Genomic DNA, 22,554 nt, shown 5'->3' with positions numbered 1-22,554 from the left:
AATTGTAAAAAATATGCAAGATCTTTCCAGGAAACCAGCGAATGTTTTTTTCCAGGGTTTTGAAATAAAAACGATTGAAAGTCGTAGAATTATCTCTATAACATCTTACTAAGTTTTTTATGTTTCAGACTCGCGTCTAAACGAATCACCAACACTGCGACGTTCGCATCGACAAACTATCGGCTGCCTACCGTCACATGAACAATCCGAAATCTACGGTAATCACGAAAACACTCGGCAATTTCTGATAAATCTCTTCTCCAAACGCCAACCGCACTACATCAGGAACAATTCCCAGATATCAAATTTGCACAATCGCTACATACCACCAACTCCCATTCGAAATAGAGTCAATCTTCCAGTTCCAACAAGTCCAGCCGCCCTATCGACCAATAGTTTTACTTGGCAAGTATCTACACCGGTTCCGCAACCGCGTCGGGTAACCCAGGAACAAGAACCCATGCTGAGTGAAAACCGGAACGACAGTCGTCAATCCTCGACGCAATCCGTGTGGAACAGTGGGTACGGAGAATCAAATATCACACTGTACACGCCACCAATTATCTACGATGCAAGCCTAGTGGCGCGAGAAACTCCTCCTCCGCCATATCTGGATTGTACCTCAAAATCTTCAAACGAGGATGAAGAACAACAGTGATATTCATTAAAAAAAAACACATCTACCAAGAGCTTCAAGCTTCATTCAAGTAATTATTTATTCAGATATTCTTCATGCAATATAAAAGCTACAATTTACCTGAATTTCTTCATTTCTATCCATTCTATCCTAAACTGCCGATGACTAAGTCAACTGAACAATAATACAAACCGTGTACTAACCTATAAGGTATACAAAAAAGTGAAAACAAAAAAGAAGATGGCCATAAAAAAGCTAACAATCATAATCCGAATTATTCAGCCGCTTCGCGTTGATCCCCAAGGGCCTACAACTAAACATGCAATTTCAGCTTCAACGTCTTGTACATGAACGTCAAGATATCGGTTGCTTCCTCGATCTTCTTGGCCGTCGGTTTGCCCATACCGTGGCCGGCCTTACTGTAGACACGCAGTAGCAGCGGGTTCTTCTGGTGCTCCGAGTCCTTGATGGCGTGATGTAGCGCGGCCACGAACTTGAGCGAGTGCAATGGACTGACCCGGTCGTCGTGATCTGCCGTCAGCACCAGTGTGGCCGGGTACTGTTCCTTCTCGGACTTTGGCGTGTGGACGTTGTGTAAGGGCGAATACTTGTACAGGTTTTCGAAGTGTTCCTTCTCGTCGATGTCACCGTAGTCGGAGACCCAGGCTCGTCCGATGGTGAACTTGTGGAAGCGTAACATGTCCATAACCCTGTGGAAGGAAAGATTGGTTGATTACAACTTGAATAAGGGTGACTTTGAATTTGAAAGTTAACAAACAAAATCTAGAATTTTCAAAGAACGTTTCGAGTCTCACAATGACTTTAAATTAATAGGAGGGGCATGATCCAGTCAACTTTTGAGTGCACAGATAAAAATAGGTACCGTTTTGTCTCAAATTCTGAACATGACTCATATTCCGAAAAGTGATGATTTCAAAGATATGAATTTTTATTTTCATGTTTTTTAATGTTCAAGAATCCGTCATTGCATCATCGAAACTTCAAAAGCAGTTTTTCTGCTCGAAACTGAAATTTATTCGTTGAAAACATGCTCATTGTATTTTGGTTTGAAGAAAATAATATACAGTGAACATATTTTCATTTGAACTTTGTTGATTTTGAGCATGAGCATAGATGAACGTACAATTCATAGTTGCTACTCCGTGATTGATCAGAACAATCAAAATTGGGTCCTAAAATTTTTAATGAAATCATGTTTTCATTTAATAACATGAATGAGCATGTTACTGCAACCACTTTAGAAATTTTTCCCGCTCAAATAACGGGTATATCATGTTTAAACTTCAATTAAAAAATTGTGTAAATAAATTAACCTTGACACTTTTGATCAAGGTTGACGTTCGCTTAGTCGACAAAAACACCACAGGGGTTTTAGTTTTAACACTGGGGTTGTTCCTATCTGACATTTCGGGAGGGACACGGAAAACAAAATACACCCAAAATTCGAGTTTAAGCCAAGCTTACCATCTTCAGAGTACGATTTAGAGAGTTCCGGAGATTTCAAAATCTATGACGGAGCCGGCCACGTCCTTACGGTCATCGGGGAAGACTTCCGTCTCTTAGTGTGACATTCCTCGATTATTCCTCTGGTTCCATGGTTATTACAGGAAGGATTTTTTGTTAGTGGGTAAGATTCAGAAGCTTCACAATCTGGATTCATCTTGGTAAGTGATACGACTAAAAAGTCATCTATTGACTAGAGATGGACGGGTCCCCGAGGGGGTTGAATCGGGTTCGGGTTTGAAAATTTTAAAATTTTCGGGTTCAGGTTCGGGTCAGGTTTGAAGGTTACAAAATTATCGGGTACGGGTTGGGTTCGGGCTTGAAAAATGTCGGGATTAGTCGGGTTTGGGTCGGGTTTGGTGAGAATTGTGAACATAGTAACAACCTGAAAGCTTCCCTACGCGTCAGAAACGATGAATTCATCATCTTTTCGAACTCGGGTTTTATGCGGGTTTTTCGTATAAAACTTTTTCGGGTTTCGGGTCTGGTTCGGGTTTGAACAGCGAAATTTTTTCGGGTTCGGGTCGGGTCCGGGTTTGCTTTTCAATTATTGCCTCGGGTTCGGGTCGGGTCCGGGTTTGCAAAAGTAAAATAAGTCGGGTTCGGGTTTGAAAAATGTGAAACCCGACCATCTCTACTATTGACATAGATGAAAACTAAATATAAAATATGTCGACACGACGAACCATTCAAATATTTTGTAAATATAAAATCAGATAGGTGTGTTGTGCTTTTTATGTTACAGTCGAAGAAAGGAATGTTTGTGATATCCATTACTATAAGAGATCACGTATACTTCTGCATCTCCATGATTATCACATGAAGAGGCTTCTTTTAGTAGGGAGGAGTCACAAGTTACATCATATAGTTTAACCCTTTCCTTCCCACAGCTTTGTTCGACAATTTAACTATCAAAATGGCGTTTCTAAAAAAAGTGCTTGAACAAAAGTTGTTCCAAATAAGCTATATTATTCAAAACCACAATAAAAAAAATTGATTGTTTTTCAATAGTTAGTTGATTGTTTTTCAATAGTTTGACCCTTAGGTAATTTATTTCGATGTTTGATAAGACAAATGAGCGTGTAAGTTTATTCCAATTATTATTGAGCTACTCGTACCAATTCGGTTTAGCCCGCGTTCGTTGAAAATCGGTGGATCACCTGTGCTACCATGGGAAAGAGAGGGTTAAATAGATAACCCTTTATCAGTACTTACAGAAAACATCGACACTTTCGGTATCGAACCTTTCAAAGTATTTTTTTATTATTACAAAAACGAAAGTAAATGTATGTTTATTTAAATTTGTTATGTAAAACATGAATAAGAATAGTGTAGTGACGAACAAATCAATGTTTTTTTAATAAATGCAAAACCGCCCAAGTAACATTTTCAGCTGTATAACAGTTTATTCAGCTAAAGTACACTCATTTTAGCTGACTAAGCTATTACTCAGCTACTAATGTTACTTGGGCGTTGTCATAAACAGATCTGTGTTTACATAACTTATTTAAAAAAGAAGCATGAAACGACCTCACCAATTCATAATTCATTATTGATAGGACACTTGCCAATCACTTTCAATTTCATCACCAGCACTGTCCAGTAAAACGCAATAAGGTACCGCGGGGCAAGTGGGTAAATGGGGTAAGTGAAAACAATTCATATATTTTACTGAATATGTGAATTAACGATTTAAACTCATGCGTAAACCTTTGAGGTAATTGAGAACATTACGATGGGTAAGAGATTTCTGAGATTTTTCAGCCATTATTGCATAATAGAGTGAAAAATTGTTAACCTGTCAACTGTTACTCCGTGACAAGTTGGCGGCGTACAATCTTATTTTAATATTTTCAGTGGAAAAAAGTTGCGGAAAATAATTTCCTGTACCACTTCTTAGTTGTCCTCTGTGACAGTTTCAAACTGCAATAAAAATAGTTTTAGAATTAATTTGACGTAGACCTAAAAATAAGTAAATTTAAACACCGTCAATTTTCTTATCAGGTGGGGCAAGTGAAAAGTTTATCATTAGAGGTTGAATTTGTGTTTTCTCTTTAGTTAGCTATAAGTATAAGAGGTTCGCAATTATCATAGAAAAACATAACGTGCTGATAATTCAAGAAACACTATACACAAGCGTTACAATCTATTAGAAATTATGGAAATTCACTAAAAGATGTTGCCAAACATTACAATATCAATATGTCTACTTCGGGCAGCCAATTAAAAGGAAGACGTTGACTGAAAAGTTGCAATATTAGAGAACACACGGAAATCTCGTGGAAAGTCTATGTAAAGCTATTTCAAAACATAAAAATGGGGTATAGGTCTATCCACATAAAAAGACCCTAAATACGTTATTTAAGGATTCCGTTTGATTTCTCCCGAAGAGTTATCCGACGTCATATCCGACTTTCTCAAAAACAAATAACGAGCGGTGGAAATTCTACAGAGCAGAAATGCAATTGCTGTCCTCTAATGTAAGAACTAACATTGGAAATGTTGCAGTTATAATGTTGTCGAATCATTTCAACTAACATAACTGAACAGAAGAAAATTGAAGTGAAAAGAATAACATTTTCTTTGTTTACATGTTACTTGTGTTATTGTTCATTGGGAAGCTTTAACAAGTGTTAAAGCTAATAGAAATCGTGAATATAACTGTTTGTTTTTGAATTTATTGTTCAAAACGGTAAACTTTTCACTTGCCCCACTTTCGGGGCAAGTGAAAAGTAAGGAGACATTTTTCAAAAACTTTTTCTGTAATTTTTTCTTCAATTTTTCATAAAAATCAATTTCAGCATGCTGCTTATATATGGTGGGAGTCAAGCTAAAAAATATACACAACCTCATTTGTTTCAATTTAAAGTCTCTAGAATTGAAAGAATCTCAACTATGCGAATTCCATTACCCACTTGCCCCACGGTACCTTAACTGAAAAAAGACTCCGGCGATGAAAACAAAGGTACTACATGCTAGGGCTTTCGAAGTGGGGGCTACCGCGTTTGACATGAAGTCAATTGGCATAAATCCATTTGGCATACAGTCGTTTGGCATAATGGTCATTTCGCATAATGGTCATTTGGCATAATGGACGTTTGGCATGAAAGAAAAGAAATTAGAAATTTAAATAGTGCTACTTAAAAGAAGAGCTGGTGATCAAAAGAAGGGAAAATCGTCAATGAAAATGTTAGTAGTTATAATGCCAACGTAGGAAAGAAGGCAAAATTGTCAATGAAAATTGCCAATGAAATAAAAATGAGAAAGAACAGCCTATGACTAAAAGAAGGGAAAATCACATATGAGAATGTTAGCAATGGTAATGCCAAAAACATAGCAACTCAGTTTTCAACGATTATGCCAAATGACTATTATGCCAAACGACCGTTATGCCAATTTATTTTATGCCAACGGGTTTTATGCCAAATGACTTTATGCCAGATGGCGTCCCCTTTTCGAAACGCACTCTCATTTATACTTTGTTGATTTTGAACGAGAAAACTGCTTTTGAAAATTCTGAATTTCTGACTTAAACATTCTTAATGTGCATGAATCGAAAGCTCAAAATTTGAAAGTCAACAACGACCCAGCCACATTCTTGAGGAATGAGGATGAGTAGTAGATCCGACTAAAGAACGAGCTTGATGTCGGTGAAAGCTTATTGGCATTCGGCAGTCCAAACAAACTTTGCATCCAGCGGCCTTCGAAGCTTATGCATTTCACGGATGAATCTTCTGTAAAAAATTACCACCCCCCCGGAATGACCGCCACGTGGAGACATCAGTTGGACGTGGCATCGAAGAAATGGTCGCTTTGATGCATCATCGACTTCTACCTGGAGGTAGACATTCGATAGGTCGATGATACTGATCACCTTGCTACCGGCCAATTTGGATAGTTGTGCGCCTCCAGCATTGCATTCAACCCGGTCGAATAGTCGGCATAAATTCGAATTTAACCACCAGGCTTCCGAACCGCAACGATTGGTGCTGCCCAGTCGGAGTACTCTCCGGGTGAGATGATACCCAACTGCTGCAGACGATCGAGCTCTACGTCGACCAATGGAATGGCGTTGTGCGGTACAGGGTGATTGGGTTGAAAGACAGGCCTGGCATCTGGTTTCAGATGTAGGCTGACTTGGGCTTTCTGGCAGGGTCCAAGAGTATCCTGAAAAACTTCGGGGAACCGCATGAGGAAGTGCTGTCCAGAAAAGGAATTTGAATTGGAAGGATCCACCTGATTGACGAACGATGACAATCGTTTCGTCCACATGTCAAAGAGATCCATCCATTCCAAGTCGAATAAGTTGATTCCCTTGACGGACGTGTATCGACACAGACTAGGCTTGACAATGTTGTTGACTCTAACAAGGCAGGTGAATTCCCCCAGCAGTGGAAGAGAGTCTGTGGATGCTTCACAGGTCGATGGCTTGAGTGCAGGTGATCCAATCTTTCTCCACGTTCCTTAACTGATTATGATGATTGGTGATCCTCTATCAAGCTGCAGCGTGGCTAGACGACCGTTCAGCGCTGTTGTGACGTACCGGCTGAATGTAGCGGTGTCAACGACGTTGGCTTGGTACTTGATCTTCTTCTGTTGCTTCTTACCCTTCCTCTGTTTTGGATGATCACCAGTAGGCGCGCTTGATGGCTTGGTGAAATAACCACAGTACCCCTCCTTGTGTCCTACACTGTTGCATGTTGTGCACAGATGGCTGCTGTAAGTGCAATCCGTGACGAAGTGCATTTGCCCGCAGTGCCAGCATGGCGTCTTTGCCCCAACCGATTCAGTAAACTCACCTTTTCGACGATCCCGGTAACATCATTTAGCTGAGCAACGGTCAAACCATGACCGCCGCCCAGTTCCGCTCTTTTCAAGAGAAGCAACAACTTCGCCAGCACGAAAATGTCCTAGGAGGATTCACGTAACGTGGTCGCGGCATTATGACCGCACGTGGCATGGTCATTCGTAAAACGCATTCACCACCAGTCCAACTTTCAGGCGGGTGTACAGGTCTGCTTCCTTTTCAAATGTTCGGCCGACAATCCATCCCGACCAACCAGTTTTCATAATTCTTTATAGATCTTTGACCAACGATGGCGATCGCTAACGGTTCAAAACGAATCTATATCGATCGCTATCGAAAATCACTGACTGGTTGACCGGGATATCATCCGCGAAGCAAACAAATTGACTGGATCTCGTCAAAATCGTACCCCGGCTCCGCATAACACCTTGTCGTAGTCCCAGACGGCATCTAAACGAACCGGAATGTTCGCCTGAAACCTTCACACAAATTTGCACACATTCCATCGTCGCTCTTAACAGTATCGTGAGCTTCCCGGAAAAGCTGTTATCGTCCATGATCTTGCATAGCTTCATAGCTTTACGCGGTCGATCCTATCGTATGCCGCCTTGAAATCGATAAAAAAGTGATGCGTTGGGACCTGATATTCACTACATTTTTGGAGGACTTGCCGTGCAGTAAAAATCTGGTTTAATCGGCCGTCGACGAAGCCGGATATCAAGCCGACTTCCCACGAACTCGTTTACTACAGGTGACAGACGACGAAAGATGCTCTGGAATAATACTTTGTAGGCCGCATTAAGAATGGTGATCACTCGAATGTCCTCAAGTTTAACTTGTCGCCTTTCTTGCAGATGGGGCATATTACCCCTTCCTTCCACTCCTCCGGTAGCTGTTATGTTTCCCAGAATGTGCCTATCAGCCGATGCAGACAAATGGCCAGCCTCTCCGGGCCCATCTTTATGAGTTCAGCTCCGATACCATCCTTACCAGCAGCTTTATTGTTCTTGAGTTGATGAATGGCATCCTTAACCTCCCTCAAAATGAGGGCTGGTTGGTTTCCCTCGCCCCCAGTACTGACGAAAGCATTTCCTCCGTTGTCACGTCCTTCATTGCCTGTGCTGTCAGCGCCATTCAGGCGTTCGTCGAAGTGCTGCTTCCACCTTTCGACCAACTCACGCTCGTCCGTCAAAATTCTCCCATTCTTATCCCTGCACATCTCGGCTCGCGGCACAAAGCCGTTGCGGGATGCGTTGAGCATCTGATAGAACTTACGTGTTTCTTAAGACCGGCTGTTCAATCTCCTCGCAATCCGTCTCCTCCAGGCGGTGTTTTGTTCTCCTGAAAGAGGTGGGTCTGCTGTTGCCGTTTCCGTCTATAACATTTCACGTTATGCCGGGTTCCTTGCTACAGCATGACCGCCCGTGCTGCATTCTTCTCCTCCAGAATCCTACCTACATTCCTCGTCAAACCAATCGTTCCGTCCCACGTACCCTTCGTTGCTGTCAGCTGCATTGATGATAGCTGCATTCACTGTTCTCCAGCAGTCCTCAAGAGGGACTTCATCCAGGTCACCCTTGTCCGGTAATACAGCCTCGAGGTGCTGCGTGTATGCAGCTGCGACATCCGGTTGCTTAAGCCGCTCTAGGTCATACCGAGGCGGCCGTCGGTACCGTACGTTGTTAACGACGGAGAGTTTTGGGCGTAGTTTAACTTTCACCAGATAGTGGTTAGAGTCGATGTTATTGTGAATATTTATTTGTAAGAAAATAATTGAAATATTTTTTTTATGGGAAAATGAGGCGTTAAATCATCAAGGTCCAATATTTTAACAGAACCATATTTTTAACAAGTGTTTGCATTATGAAGTAGATCTAACACAACAATTTTACACTTTTATAAAACTCTAAATTTTTCAAAAATTAAGTGTTGCAAGTCACCCCGCATACGTACAATAAAAAAAGGGTATTTTTATCAAAAAGTTGTTGCTACACTTTCGTAAAATAAAATACATCGTATTATTACTTATTAGTTTTAGAAACACCATGTATTCGGTTTATAGATTAAGGTGAAACAGTTTGGAATTATTTTTTAATTGCACTAAAACTTCAAAGGCACAAATCTCGCGAAGGAAGCATCCAACAACAGTGCACTTTTTATTGTTGCTTTGTGCACAAGCAGAAAGCTTAAAATAAGAAGATCAGAAACGTTTGCCAACGATTTCTCCAGTTTAGTGCCTTTGAAAACGTGAGTAGGGCACAAGTCGGCCATTTTTGGATTTCGAGATGTTTCACCTTAAATCTATCTCTTGTTTTCAAGCTACACGCAAAAAAATTGTGCGGTAAAAACTACCATTTTAGGGGGTTAACCTAAGCGCTCGCACCGGCAATTTTGAGCAGACCAGAAATGCGCTTGATTTTACCATGTCTGTAGTCGAAATCAGATTGTTGTAAATTATTTCTGTCTAACGTACCAGTAATGTGGTGTGATGTACCGTAAACATAGTAAATTGCCCTAAAATTCCATGGTAGTTTCAAGAATGGGCGTAGTCAGCTAAAATAGTAGTTTTAACTACGGATTTTTTTTTCGTGTACGATTCAGAGCTTTCATCAAGTATCAGTTTTCAAAACATTTCAAAGAACTATGTTTAATGTGTGAAAATATTCCCAATAACTGCTTTAATTGTGGCCGCTACTTGAATTGTGACTCCACACGTATTGTAGCCAGTGTAGATGTCCAAATTTTGGAAAAATTCAAATGCGCGGAGCGCTTTCCCATGCGGAATCCAGCATTAGCAAATATGACCAACCGATAGTAATTCAAAAATGATCACCAGGAAAAACATTTTCCGATGACTTTTTCCACGGGGAAGGATGATATCAGCAATATTCAAATGTCAAAGTCACGTGAAATTCATGACATTTAACAGCACTGATAACCGTTTTATATCAAATTTTCTTTTGATATTTGTGTTTTATAGTGAAATTTGGTTGAAATTTACAATGTGTTGCAAGTCATTCCGTTTGACGGTAGGTATCTCTGCATCTCCACAGTTGCCATGAAAGGGATATTGGGTTAGTGGGATGAAGTAGAAATCATGAAGTTACCTAGGGTTAGTGATGTGCCTAATCCGTTTCTTGGTATTTAGGTATTCGATAAACGCATTGTACCTCGAACAAGCGTAAGAACCTTGAAAATCGTAATGTACATACCCCACTTGAGCGATCGCCGCCCCAAACAGATCCGGGCGCTGATTGATGCACGCACCGACCAGCAGGCCACCGTTAGAACCGCCCTGGATGACAATCTGGTCGTGAGTGGTGTAACCACTTTCCACCAGAAACTGCGCCGCATGCTGGAAGTCATCGAAGACGTTCTGCTTCTTCAGCAGCCGGCCGGCATTGTGCCACCGTTCGCCGTATTCACTGAAAGCGATATCATCGAAATGATCTTTTTGTTCGAATTTTGATCCCGTTGCGATTGGACTTACCCGCCACCACGGATGTTCGGATAGGCCAGAATTCCATCGAACGAATCGATGAACACCAGCCCGGTAATACTGAAGGACGGTTGGATGCAAATGTTGAATCCTCCATAACCATACAGAAGGCACGGTTTCTTCTCTTGCTGTGGGATAGAAAATGGTTTTATTGGTCTTTAGATTCAAAGGATCTTTCGTAAATCGCGTTGCTACCTTATCGGACTTTCGCTGCACCACAAACATCGGGATGCGTTCGCCGTCCTTGCTCTCGTAGAAGACCTGGTCGACCTTGTACAAGCTGTTGTCGAAGTCTTCGATCTTAACCTGGCGGAAGATCTTCGGCTCAGTTCCCTCCTTGGCGAAATCGTAGTGGTAGATAATGCCCGGCGTCAGGAACGACACGAAATGGTAGAAGATTTCCGAGTACTTCTTCTTGCCGCTGAATCCAACGACGGTTCCGATTTCCAGCGGGAACTTCGACACGAAACTGCCATCATGCAGACTGTGGACCTGTAGAACCGATTTCACGTCATTGATATAGCCGAGAACGACCCGATCCTTGTTGACGCAGGTGGACCAATCCAGGACATTCTTCGGGTGCTCCTCGATCAGGGTTTTCCAGTTGTCCATCGCCGGACTGTCGAAGTCGATGTTCACAACGCGGTAGTTCGGGGCGCCCTTGTTGGTGCGGAACGAGAATATGCTTCCCTCGTTGGTAATGTACTGAAATATGCCGTAGAAGAATTAGATTGGAGGCTAATCAGAGTTAGAAAAGGGTAATATTACATCGTAATCACTATCGAACTCGGTGACCACCTTCACAAAGTCCAACTTTCCTGTGATGTTGTCAGAAGATTCCAACTTGCTGAAGTAGAGCAGCATATCCTTGCATCCCTTCATAATGAACAGCATCAGATATTTGCCACAGTCCGATACCTCGGGCATCCTGGTTAAAAAAGAAATAGTGAGAGAATTCGTGAGAAGTCTCCTGAGGAATTTCTGAAAGGATGCCTAGAAAGTATCCAGAAGAAATCTCTGGAGAAATCAGTAGAAGAACAACCGAAGCTTTCCCTCTAGTAATCGCAGATGAAATTCCTGGATAATAATCGTATAAGGGGTCTCTGAAACCTCTAGACTTTTGCACCACGATTCACTACTAAAAGAATAAACCCTAAGAGAACATCGTTGAATCGTACTTACAATCTCCACGAGGGCTCCTCCGGAAACTCGGCAATCAGTACATCCTTATCCTGCGAGTCGCCAACCCGGTGGAAATAAAGCTTCTGGTTCTCGTTGGCGGCCGTTTCCGACCCGTCCGCTTTGCCATCCACCACCGGATAACGCGCGTAGAAGAATCCCTTGTTGTCCTTGGCCCAGGAAGCCGTCACGAACTTGGTGTGCTCCAGTGTCTCCGGGAAGTCTTCCCCGGTGCTGACGTTCCTCACCTTCAGCTTGGTCCAATCCGACCCACTTTGGCTGAGCCCGTAGGCAAAGAGACTTCCATCGTCGGAGAAACGGGATCCTACCAATGCAATGGTTCCGTCCTTGGAAAGGGCATTTGGATCCAGGAATACTTTGGGCTCATCTTCTAGGGAATTCTGAACATACAAGACACTGAAAATTTTGAACTCAATTAGTTACTATTAGATCGAAGGAAATCCAACCACTTACTCCTGGTTCTGCAGGCCGGTGTTCATGAAGAAGAAGTACCGACTGCCGTGCTTAAACGGACACGAATACTTGGGATAGTTCCAGCGCTTGGTCAGCTTCTCGTTCAGTATCTTCCACTGTTCGCAGCTGTCCAGAAACGGCTTGGAAATTTCGTTCTGCTTCTCGACGTAGGCTTGGGTTTCCTCCGCGTCCGGATCCTCCAGCCATCGGTACGGATCCGGAATGGTGACGCCGTGGATTTCTTCCTTTATTGAATCGTCCCGGCGGGCTTCCGGGTACCGAAAACTGGCCGCACATTCCTGCGCTTCGGGCATCGCGATTCGGCTAAATTTGCTCGTGGGACTCGGGGCCGCCGCGGACGTTTTCAGCGGTCGTTGCTCTGCAAGTAGGTCACAAAGGAAACCCCACACGGTGTAATCAATGAACAGTATTTAGGTACAGTTATCCCATAGTTATGGATAGCCCACAAACCACTACAATTACACAAATTACTATTTTGAATTTGATTTACTAAATTTTAGCGTAAAATAGTAACAATTTATACTGAAATACATAGCTAATGTTCTCAACACTGTATCGGCCAAAGTTTTAAATCAATACGGCATTAGAATCAAATTTTCTACATCTTCGAAGAGCATTTGCAAAATTTTGGCAGAAGAATAAGAAAACTATTCAAAATCAGAATATAAGTAAATAAAAACCGAATTTAGTACTATGTATCGTTTCACAGATACCTACGCGAATTTCAACCTTAACTTTAAGGACGTCTTCAGTGTCGTGTCTAGCACTTATTCTTCTTTGTGGCGTTACGTCCCAACTGGGACAAAGCCTGCTTCTCAGATTAGTGTTCTTATGAGCACTTCCACAGTTATTAACTGAGAGCTTTCTTTGCCAAAGCACACGACACAGAAAACGGTGTTACAGATGTGGTAAAAATACTCGTATCTGAGCAATTCCTGCTGAAATCAGGCCGCCATCGGCACACATCGTTAGAATTCCTACACTGAGCCAGAAATTGCGTACGAATTTCATAAGAGAACGCTTGTGAATTGATTTCTTGACTGATTTTCTCTCTTTCATAAGATTCTTATGAAACACAAAACGTCCGATATTCACAAGAAATTCTTGTCGTTATCATTAGAGATCTTATGAATATCTTTATTTTCCTAAATTCAAAGAGCGATTCTCTAAATACATAATGGTCCTAAAGAATTCCATAATTGATATCTATGATCCTTCATAAGAGTATCTTTTGATATTATACCTATTTGTATTATGAACGCAATGATCGATGGAAGTTCACAAGTTTTTCTTATGAGTCTCATTAGATGCTTCTTATGTCTTTATTCCAAAAGAATTTCGTATGAAATTCTTACGTGGTTTTTGATAGGAAGTCGACTCTTTTTCACAAGTGTTACTAATCATTGCCATACGCGCGCTTATGAATCTCAATCGTGAATATTTTGTTATTAGCATCTCTCCACGTAATTCATAAGATTTTCGTATGAAATTGTGAAGAAAATCGTACTCCATTAGATTGTCTTATGAATGCCAATGATCAATGCGTTTGATATCCAAAAAGAGTTCCTATGGAATTATATCTGTCTATGTAATGAGTGTTATTCCATTAGTCTGTTGTGGAATGTTATAAGATTCTCGAATGAAGAACAAAATACTTCTTATGTCGTTATTCCATAAGAAATTCTTATGTACCTCATACGTTCCATTTCCTCAGTATATTTTATGTCAATGATCGCTAGATAATGTCAAACCTAAATGGTGGTCGTTCCGGTTTTCTCAAATTGGTGGACCCCTCATAGGCCAGCTAGCTAAACAGTTAGCGAAAAAGTCCATTTATTGATAAATCATAGGTATATCTTCACGTAATATGTCCCATATTTCCCCTGAAACACCACAGTAGTTCAGCTGCGAACTACGATTTATTATTATTATTTTTTTTTGGTTAGAGTTACAGAGATGCTTTTGGCTTGCCTCCTGAAACAATTTTGTTATGGTTACTCTGCGAGGTTACTTGAGAACAGTGGTCAGTGGTCACCAAACTGCGACCCGCGGGCCGCATGCGGCCCCTTCCACTGTTTTGTGCGGCCCGCGAGACTTTGTTGGATATTAATGAGTTGCGGCCCGCTTGTTATGATCTCATTTAAAAAGGATTATATTTCTTAAGTCCTTCCAATTAAATACTTATGAATTGTACATTATGCACTACATCGTCCTGAACAGAGACGGAATGTTATCTTGTTTTTTTTGTATGTTGTTCAGTTGGAGCTGCCTGACAGCTTAACTTGTCAAGGCTGAACCCTCGGTCTGGCTTCTTCCAAGTTTTCCCTCTACCAGGACCAATACTCAGACGGACTAGGCTATGGTGCCCACATGAACACTGTTTTTTTATTAGTATTGTGACGTGATAGTTTTTGAAAGACACCCATATTCCCTTGCTTCTGAGAAAAGGAAGCATTGTGAAAATCAACTCCATTAGAATTTGTTTCAAATACTAGTTTAGTAGTGTCATTACTAATACTGTCTAGTTAACACTTCAGTCGTCGCGCTGTTGTATTTTGTACAACAGTGGTGAAAAAACCTCGCTTATTGTACACAGCATGAGCGTGGTGGTTCTGACGGTGGCAAACCGCGCGACGACTGAAGGGTTAAAATGGTTTTGAATAATTTGTCATTTAAGTGCTATTCTGATCACTCCTGTCTTTACGTAAGATTAGAGGCTTAAATGTCAATTGTCGTGAAGTCTCAACAAAATTAGGCTGTTTAGTAGTAGTTCTAGTTAATTTCATTTTTTATTGTTAAATTGATTGATCATTACGTTCATATGTCCTTAAAGAAAAAAGTCACTTTCCTTGTCTGTTCAACAATTTCTCGAACCTAGCAAGTGGACCCTCATGATCAATCTCAGCGTCTTACTTTCCATAGTCATTTTTATAGTGAATATTTAAGAGTAAAGTTACCTTAGGCTTCTATAACAGTCTCCTACAAGATTCATTTTTCGGTGGCAAATGCAATGCTTCACAACGCCTACTTTCTACTTGTAAATTTTGCGAAAATGAAGCTGGAATTAGATTGTTTATACCATTGTTAAAAGATATTGCTTTTTATGGCAATGTAAACGCCATATTAAAATAAGATTGTCACCACTTATTTCTACTCAGTGAATCTACTAGTAATTTTTCTCAGAGTACTATTCCCTACGTCGTACATGATGACGATGTGTCTAGCTAGCTAATAGTAAGAGTGGCTACGGATCATTCTGGTTAGCAAAACTGATCGTCACCAATAGTATTAATGTCCACTTCGAATAGATTAATTATTTGAAATGGGCATCAATTCTATCAATGACGCAGAATGTCCGTTGGATCACATCCCAGATAGGGGAAGACGGGGTAAGACCGCCCGCCTAAGCAATTTAATTCATATGTCAAAATCAAGAATCAATAAATCCTTTTCAGACGCAGCATGTCGTTTTTTGAAGCCTTAGGTATGATCAAAAAATATCGCAGGTGTTGTATTTCTAAAAAATATTTATTTATTTTCTTGAAGCTTTTAAAAAGTGATGCCTTATCACGATTATTTTTAGCGACGGGGTAAAACCGCCCACCCACGGGGTAAGAGCGACCACCACGATTTTCGTACACAATTTTGCGAAAAAATATATCAGTTCCCTATTTCCCCCCTATTCATAAAAGTATAATGTTTTTTTTTTGAATTCTACATTGATTAACGTAAATATTGAATTATTTTTAGGGTGAATTATTTCAAAAAACTTAGATGTATGCTTATTATTACCTTGAAACACCCATATTTTGGAAAAAAACTATGCGGATTTGGCTTGTATTTTTCACAAAATTGATTTCATTTCATCAGAACAGTAATGTACAACGTAGTTAAAACTTTCCCGGCGAATATCCTGGGATTTTTATACACACAAACACGTCGGAACCCTTGACGAACAAAACTGAGAAAGAATCATTCAAATCCGTTGACCTGTTTGCAAGCCATTTCGTGACATACAAACACCATTCCATTTTTATTTATATAGATGAATTAGGGGTGGCGGTCTTACCCCGTCAACAGTGGTCGGTTTTACCCCGCTTGCGCAATTTTCACAACTATGGCCTTATTTCAGAGCTTAATATTTACAATTCATATTTCACTTCACCGAAGCATATTTCACATTTCTGTTAAAGCATGGACGGGTAATTTGTTATGTTTTTCCAAAAAAAAAATCCCTTCCGAAATCGTTAAGTAAGCATCTGTTAAATTTAGATCAAATTCAATATCGACGAGCAGAAACTTTGTTTTTGACGTTTGTTATGAAAAATTTGATTTAAATATCACACTTTATACTCCGGAATGTCAAAAATCTTGTGTTTATGGAAAGCGCTTGAAGAACTTTTAAGAAAATTGCCATTTTAATGCCAAACTGAAGGTGGTCCGTCTTCGCTCTTACCCCGTCTTCCCCTATTATTGCGTCTATGCCAGGGCTGCCTAACGTACGGCCCGCCATCATTTTGTGCGGCCCGCGAAGAGTTTGAAGACTCTTCTCATATCTGGCCCGCAGACTGCTTATTTGAAGTAAGAATATCACAGGGTCATTATTAAAAGTTCCGATTCAATTCAATCTAATATTCCAGCCAAAATGATGATTTAATTAGTCTTTAAATCTTTGATACTTTAAATTATGCAATATCATATTTTGCTAATGCTCAGTAAATCAAATTGCCATCGAAACAATCGCAAAATAATCAATATTTAAACCTAGCGCTTCCACAATCGTTTGTTCCAACTTTTACCGATTGGTAACAATCTCAAGAAAAATTGTCATGACATACACAAGGGGCACCATTGTTGCAATTTTTCCAACTCGTGATTGATTAGTTATTGAAAATTTGTTAGTACTCTTCTTTGAGGTTTAAAAGCATTAAAATTATTCTCCGCATAAATCTAGCTTGTGAGAATCAATTTGAGGTTCATAATGAAAAAAAACATAATTTTTAATAATAACAAAAATTTAATTAAAATTAAAACAACACTATGCCACTATGACTTTCTTCAATAAAAGAGACTGAACTTCAACCAAGCTTAATATCACCGCTAAGGATTGATTCTTGCGAAGTTTTGAACAATAAATTACAGAAAACATAGTCGAAATTCTCACCAAAACATTAGCAGAAATTTTCAGAATTCAGAATATTTTTTTTACAAAATGCTGGGCAGTGTTTCCTCATAATCCTGTGTGGATTTCTGATCTAACACTCAACAGGATTCATTTACAATCCTGTCAAATATTTTGCAGATTCCATAACAGGAATTAGAATGGAAATTTTGAGGGTATAACCTTTGTTGGATTTTTTCCAAATGTCACGCTGAATTCCTTCAGGAATTAGAATGGAAATTTTGAGGGTATAACCTTTGTTGGATTTTTTCCAAATGTCACGCTGAATTCCTTCAGGCATGCTTTTTGAATAATGATGGGCGGAATTTTGACAAAATTCTGAGTAGAATTCTTAAAACATCTTCAACATGATTCTAATACAAAATTAAGTTGAAGGTTTTCAGCGATTTTTGAATTTATTACTGACATAATTTTGAACATTCATTCGCAAGATTATTATAGAATACTAAGTGAAATTTTTACTGAATCCTTCGTATGATGCTTAAAAATAATTATCTCGTTGCTCCCAAAAGAATTATGTACAAAAAAAAAATCGAAATGTTTTGGCCCGCCGCGTAATATTATTGTTGAAATGTGGCCCGCGGTTCAAAAAGGTTGGGCAGGCCTGGTCTATGCCATATGAATTATGACGCGGCTTTAAGCAAAAAGTGCCAAAATGTGATACCACCACTACAGGTTACACCTTTGGTTTCCATCATATGGGCTAATGGATTATGCCCTCCCATCGCGGCAAGGACGTATAACCAAGGGGAGGGTCAGACAGAATGTTATCTTGTTTATCTCATATTCCATGAACGGCTCTGAATTTCTTACAAAAGCTGGAAAAGCTTTCATCCAGAAGCTGGAAAAACTTCCTTCCCAAAGCTGGAAAGTTTCCTTCCGGAAGCTGGAAAAACTTCCCTCCAGAAGCTGAAAATGCTTCCTTCCAGAAGCTGGAAAAGTTTTCTCTCAGAATCTGGAAAAGCTTCCATCCAGAAACTGTAAAAGCTTTAACTCAAAAGCTGGAAAAATTTCCTCCCAGAAGCTGGAAAAATTCCTTCCAGAAGCTGGAAAAGCTTCCATCCAGAAACTTCCTTCCAAAAGCTGGAAAAACTTCCTTCCAAAAGCTGGAAAAGCTTCCTCTAGAAGCTGGAAAAAAGTTTGCATGCAGAAGCTGGAAAAGCTTCCTTCCAGAAGCAGGAAAAGTTTATTTCCGGAAGTTGGGAAAGCTTCTTTCCCATTTCTAAGATGAAATGATCGGCACAAACACCTTTTAAAACTCACAAAACTTGTGCGGATTGAACCGGCTTAGCAGACAGATATGAGGGATATTTTAGCATTGAAGGGGAATAGTAGTTCTTTCTGTTAAATCCATGTATTTGATCTCATAAATTAGAACCGGATTTTTTATGACAAACCTAGAAAAATTCCAATTATAAAAACATTATATGCAGGTGGAAACCACAAAAGACTCAAAGATGTTGGAGTTATGAATGAAGGGCTTTTTTATTATATTTCAAATCCGTCAAAATAGAGTCTTGCATGTTTTGCGGCCCGCTCCATGTTCTGAAAGTACCGAATTGGCCCGCATAGACAGTATGGCTGATGACCACTGCTTTAGAAGGTAAGTCGCTAGAAGAAATTAGCTTTTTGTCTAAGATTACTCTGTAATTAACAAGCCGACCCCAGTAACATTTTCAGCCGAATAACAGTTTATTCAGCTAATATACTCATTTCATAAGCAGTTGCTACTCAGTGATTGACCAGAATAGAAGTTGCACAAGGCACCAAGAGATGTAGCTTGGGAGTAGCTTTCCATCTTCGATGTATACTTTCGAGAACTCCAAACATTAAAAAGTCAATAACAGCGCCGACCACGTCCTTACTGTCATCGGGGAAGGGAAGGAATGTTAGTATGACATCCATTGTCACTAGAGACCGAGATCACCTCTGCATCTCTGTGGTTGTCATGGGAAGGAGTTTTGTTAGTGGGAAGGGCTCATAGCTGCATGATCAGGATTCACCTTGGCAAATGATGCGATTCACGCAACCTCAGTTTTAAAAAAAAGCACCTATCAGTACCCTAAAGACAACGTTAACATACAGTAAGTTGACACTTTTAGCATCGAATCATTCAAAGGTTATTTTTTATAATGATAAAAATTAGGCAAAAAGATAGTCATGGGTTTTTTACTGTTAATGTACAAGAGTCTATATAGACACTTACAGTGGCAAGCTGTTTGTATTTTGTTCAATTAATTTAAGTAACATGCCCACCGTTGTCATGAAAAAATACGTTTCATATTTATATTGTATATTCAAAATAAAAGCATAAAACAAGCTCACAGGCGACACGAAAACCTGAACTCGATTGCACTCACAACGCGTGCAAACTAAAACGAGAAAAAATAACTTCGGCTACGCGACGACGCAAAAAAAACGATGTTCTGGTGAAGATGAAACGAATCCAAAACTCATACCCCCAAGAGCACAAATCTAGAGAACCAGACAGAGCGGTTCATGCTGAAAGCCTGACGATTGGTCATTACCAGCGAGTGACCCCTGATCAAGCCCTCAGTCCGATCCGCTGTCCGGCGCTCCAGACCCGTGCTCCTGAAAATTTGTGGCTCCGATGTGTCTTCACCTTTTGCTTGGGCTTTAACGGAGCACTGCCCAGCAGGAACGCGTGTAGAATAAAACGTTTTTTTTTTCACTTTTACCAAAAACTGCACCAGGAGGAGGTAAAAACGTGACAGATTAATTTTCAACACGTCTGTTCTCAGCTAAAATATACTCATTTCAGCTGACTAAACTGTTACTCGTCTATTAATGAGATTTCAGCATTTTTGAACACTTACAAAAAATCTGTTCTACGATCAATATTTAAGAGTTCGTCACTTTTCCCTGGCAGCCCAATAATAGTAGAACATGAATCCGGTCTAAAATCTCTTGGCGAAAACCATGGGGCCATTTTAGTAATCGAAGTCAAAAAATTTCCATGTGCAGTGGAATTCCGTTTTTGGCATGCTCCATTTTTGACACCCTCGATTTTGGCTACAAAATGGATCCGTTTTTGGTAACATTTTTGAATACCACTAAATTATGTTATTTTTGTAAGTTTTATCGTGTCCAGTGTTATTCAGACTCATTTCCCCAAAAATAACATTTTTCGAACTACGAAGCCCCGAACTACTACAACTCCTAAGATAGAAAAACAGATGGTTAAGCTTGAGTTCTGCACACAAAATCGATCAATTTTGATCCCAGAGAGCCACAATTCAAGTTTTGGTGAAATGAAATGAGTGAGTGAGTGCACTCAAGCCCAACCACCTCCCCCTCCATCTCAGGAATACAACGCACAGTTATAACAGTTCATGGCTTCACAATTCGAATTTCGGGGAAATGAGTCTGGTCAACACTGATCGTGTCTTTTGCTTAAGTAATTTGAACAGCAGGTCAGCTACACACCGACTGCGTTCCAGAGCTGCATCTTTTTGATTTTCCAAAATTCCACCAACTACTACGGGCTCACATACGCGCTTTTATACTTCGCAATGGGCATTGGTCATGAATTCGCAACGTTTCATAGGTTTCATTAATCTCCACCAGTATCTGAACTAGTAACAAATTTTATTTTTAGGCATTGATAATGTGTAACCAGCCCACTTGAGTCTGCCACTTAATAATAACTACTTTTCTTTAGATTTGGAAACTGCTCGTTTGAACAAAGTACAAGCACAGACTCAAGAGCAACAAAAAGTGTATGACTCACACATGGTTTCAATCAATTTTGTCACACATTTTTTAGCTCGCTGTTCTTATTTTTATGGACTAATTGGATTAGTGATTATGCAGTTCACGAACGCAATTTATATCTATAAGATGTACGTTTTCTTTTTGGAGACAATTCAACATTATATACAAAATTTGTAATTAAAGATACGGGTCCCATAAAATTATCAAAATGTTCTTACAAGCTAGGTCTACGAGAACACTGGAGGTTTCTCGCGGGATCCTGACAATGTGTAATTAATTATTGGTAATGCTGTGCGAAATTTGGCGATTCGTAATAAACTATTAAAATTTCTAGAGTATCCTGTGAAATCCTTTTGCCAAAGTTATGGGGATTTTTGAAAGATTCCCAGTGAAATTTGGAGAATATTAGTGGTAGCCTGTAAATAATAAACTTTGGAAATCTTTCATAGAAGACTCATAGGAGAACATATCAAATCCTATCGGATTACTAAGCCTGGAGGTTTCTTCCTGTGGATTCTTAGCAACATGCCTTAGAGTCCTGTAAGTTTCCGTAGGTTTATAACATATATTGAGCTCAACTTCTAAAACACAACCAAAGCTCATTTCAAATAAAAATGATAAGAAGCTTGTTTGCGTATATTACAAAATAACAAGCCGCATTTATTGATCAAGTGGTACGTGTTTATGTTTGCCCTTTTGACTGCAGTTAATTATTCGTTATGAAATGTTTTACTTTGTCAAAAAAAAAAAAGAAAAATAAAGGGGTCATCTATCTTTTCAATTTTTTAAACATGATTTAGCCAAGAATAAAAATTATCTCGAATTTGTCTGAAAATAGGTATGAAGCTTGGCTGAAGCAAAAATCATTCAATTCATGGCGGGAAATTTAGTTCAGTCCAGTGATCAGGTCGAAAACAGTAACCAAGTTATGACGTCTAAAAAGTGACTCACTACCAGCCCTGCAAGTTGTGCCAAAGAAAGTGATGACAGGTCTGCCCTAATTCGACTCTTTGCCCCTCTTTTCCGTCCGGAATTGCACTCTCCTACCAATTAAGGAGACAAAAAGCCGAGGCAAACAATAATTTGCTTCCATTTAATCAAACTCAATTAATACTCACTTGACGATTGAAGCTGCTGCGGCAAAGGGGAAAGAAAGGAGTCCCGCTGCTGCTGGAGAACAATACGAAGGCTTCCGGACGCGGACAAAAATTGGCGGCGACGCAACAAACTTATCATACGCGGCAACTTAACTGGACACTTTTTCGCAGCAGTGACTCCGTTTTATTCACCAATTTTACGGGACTCAGTTTGACTAGAGATTTACGACTTTTGCAAAATGACTTTCAAGTTTTCTGCTGTGACTGTGATAAGAGGTTCTTTTCTTTTGTCGAGACAGACAGACAAAAAGCTGCACTGTGGTGATATTTGCTTCCGAATCCGATCCGAACTGTGCGAAAGCGAAGGAAAACTGACAAACGAAAGTTCGAACGATTTGA

The 22,554-nt window shown here is 39.9% G+C and overlaps 2 protein-coding genes across 2 annotated transcripts in view; one reads left to right on the top strand and one right to left on the bottom strand.

Moving 5' to 3' along the window:
- Positions 1 to 762, top strand: part of LOC5571558 — a 12,235-nt gene extending 11,473 nt beyond the window's left edge. The window contains exon 6 of the mRNA XM_001659730.2: positions 129 to 762. Coding sequence (XP_001659780.1) covers positions 129 to 658 — 530 coding nt within the window. The 3' untranslated portion in view covers positions 659 to 762. The remainder of the gene's footprint in view (positions 1 to 128) is intronic.
- LOC5571557 (prolyl endopeptidase) lies at positions 692 to 22,554 on the bottom strand. The gene is made up of 8 exons (XM_001659729.2): positions 22,177 to 22,554; positions 12,121 to 12,499; positions 11,650 to 12,063; positions 11,236 to 11,395; positions 10,663 to 11,172; positions 10,459 to 10,595; positions 10,181 to 10,393; positions 692 to 1,347 (listed from the first exon to the last, which is right to left on the bottom strand). The coding sequence occupies exons 1-8, from the start codon at positions 22,292 to 22,294 to the stop codon at positions 951 to 953; spliced, it is 2,328 nt and encodes a 775-aa protein (XP_001659779.1). The 5' UTR covers positions 22,295 to 22,554; the 3' UTR covers positions 692 to 950.

Source organism: Aedes aegypti, chromosome 2 (assembly GCF_002204515.2).
Source record: "Aedes aegypti strain LVP_AGWG chromosome 2, AaegL5.0 Primary Assembly, whole genome shotgun sequence".
NCBI classification, from domain to species: domain Eukaryota; kingdom Metazoa; phylum Arthropoda; class Insecta; order Diptera; family Culicidae; genus Aedes; species Aedes aegypti.
The sequence above is the reverse complement of the archived record's forward strand: the minus strand, read 5'-3'. Positions and strand labels throughout refer to the sequence as shown.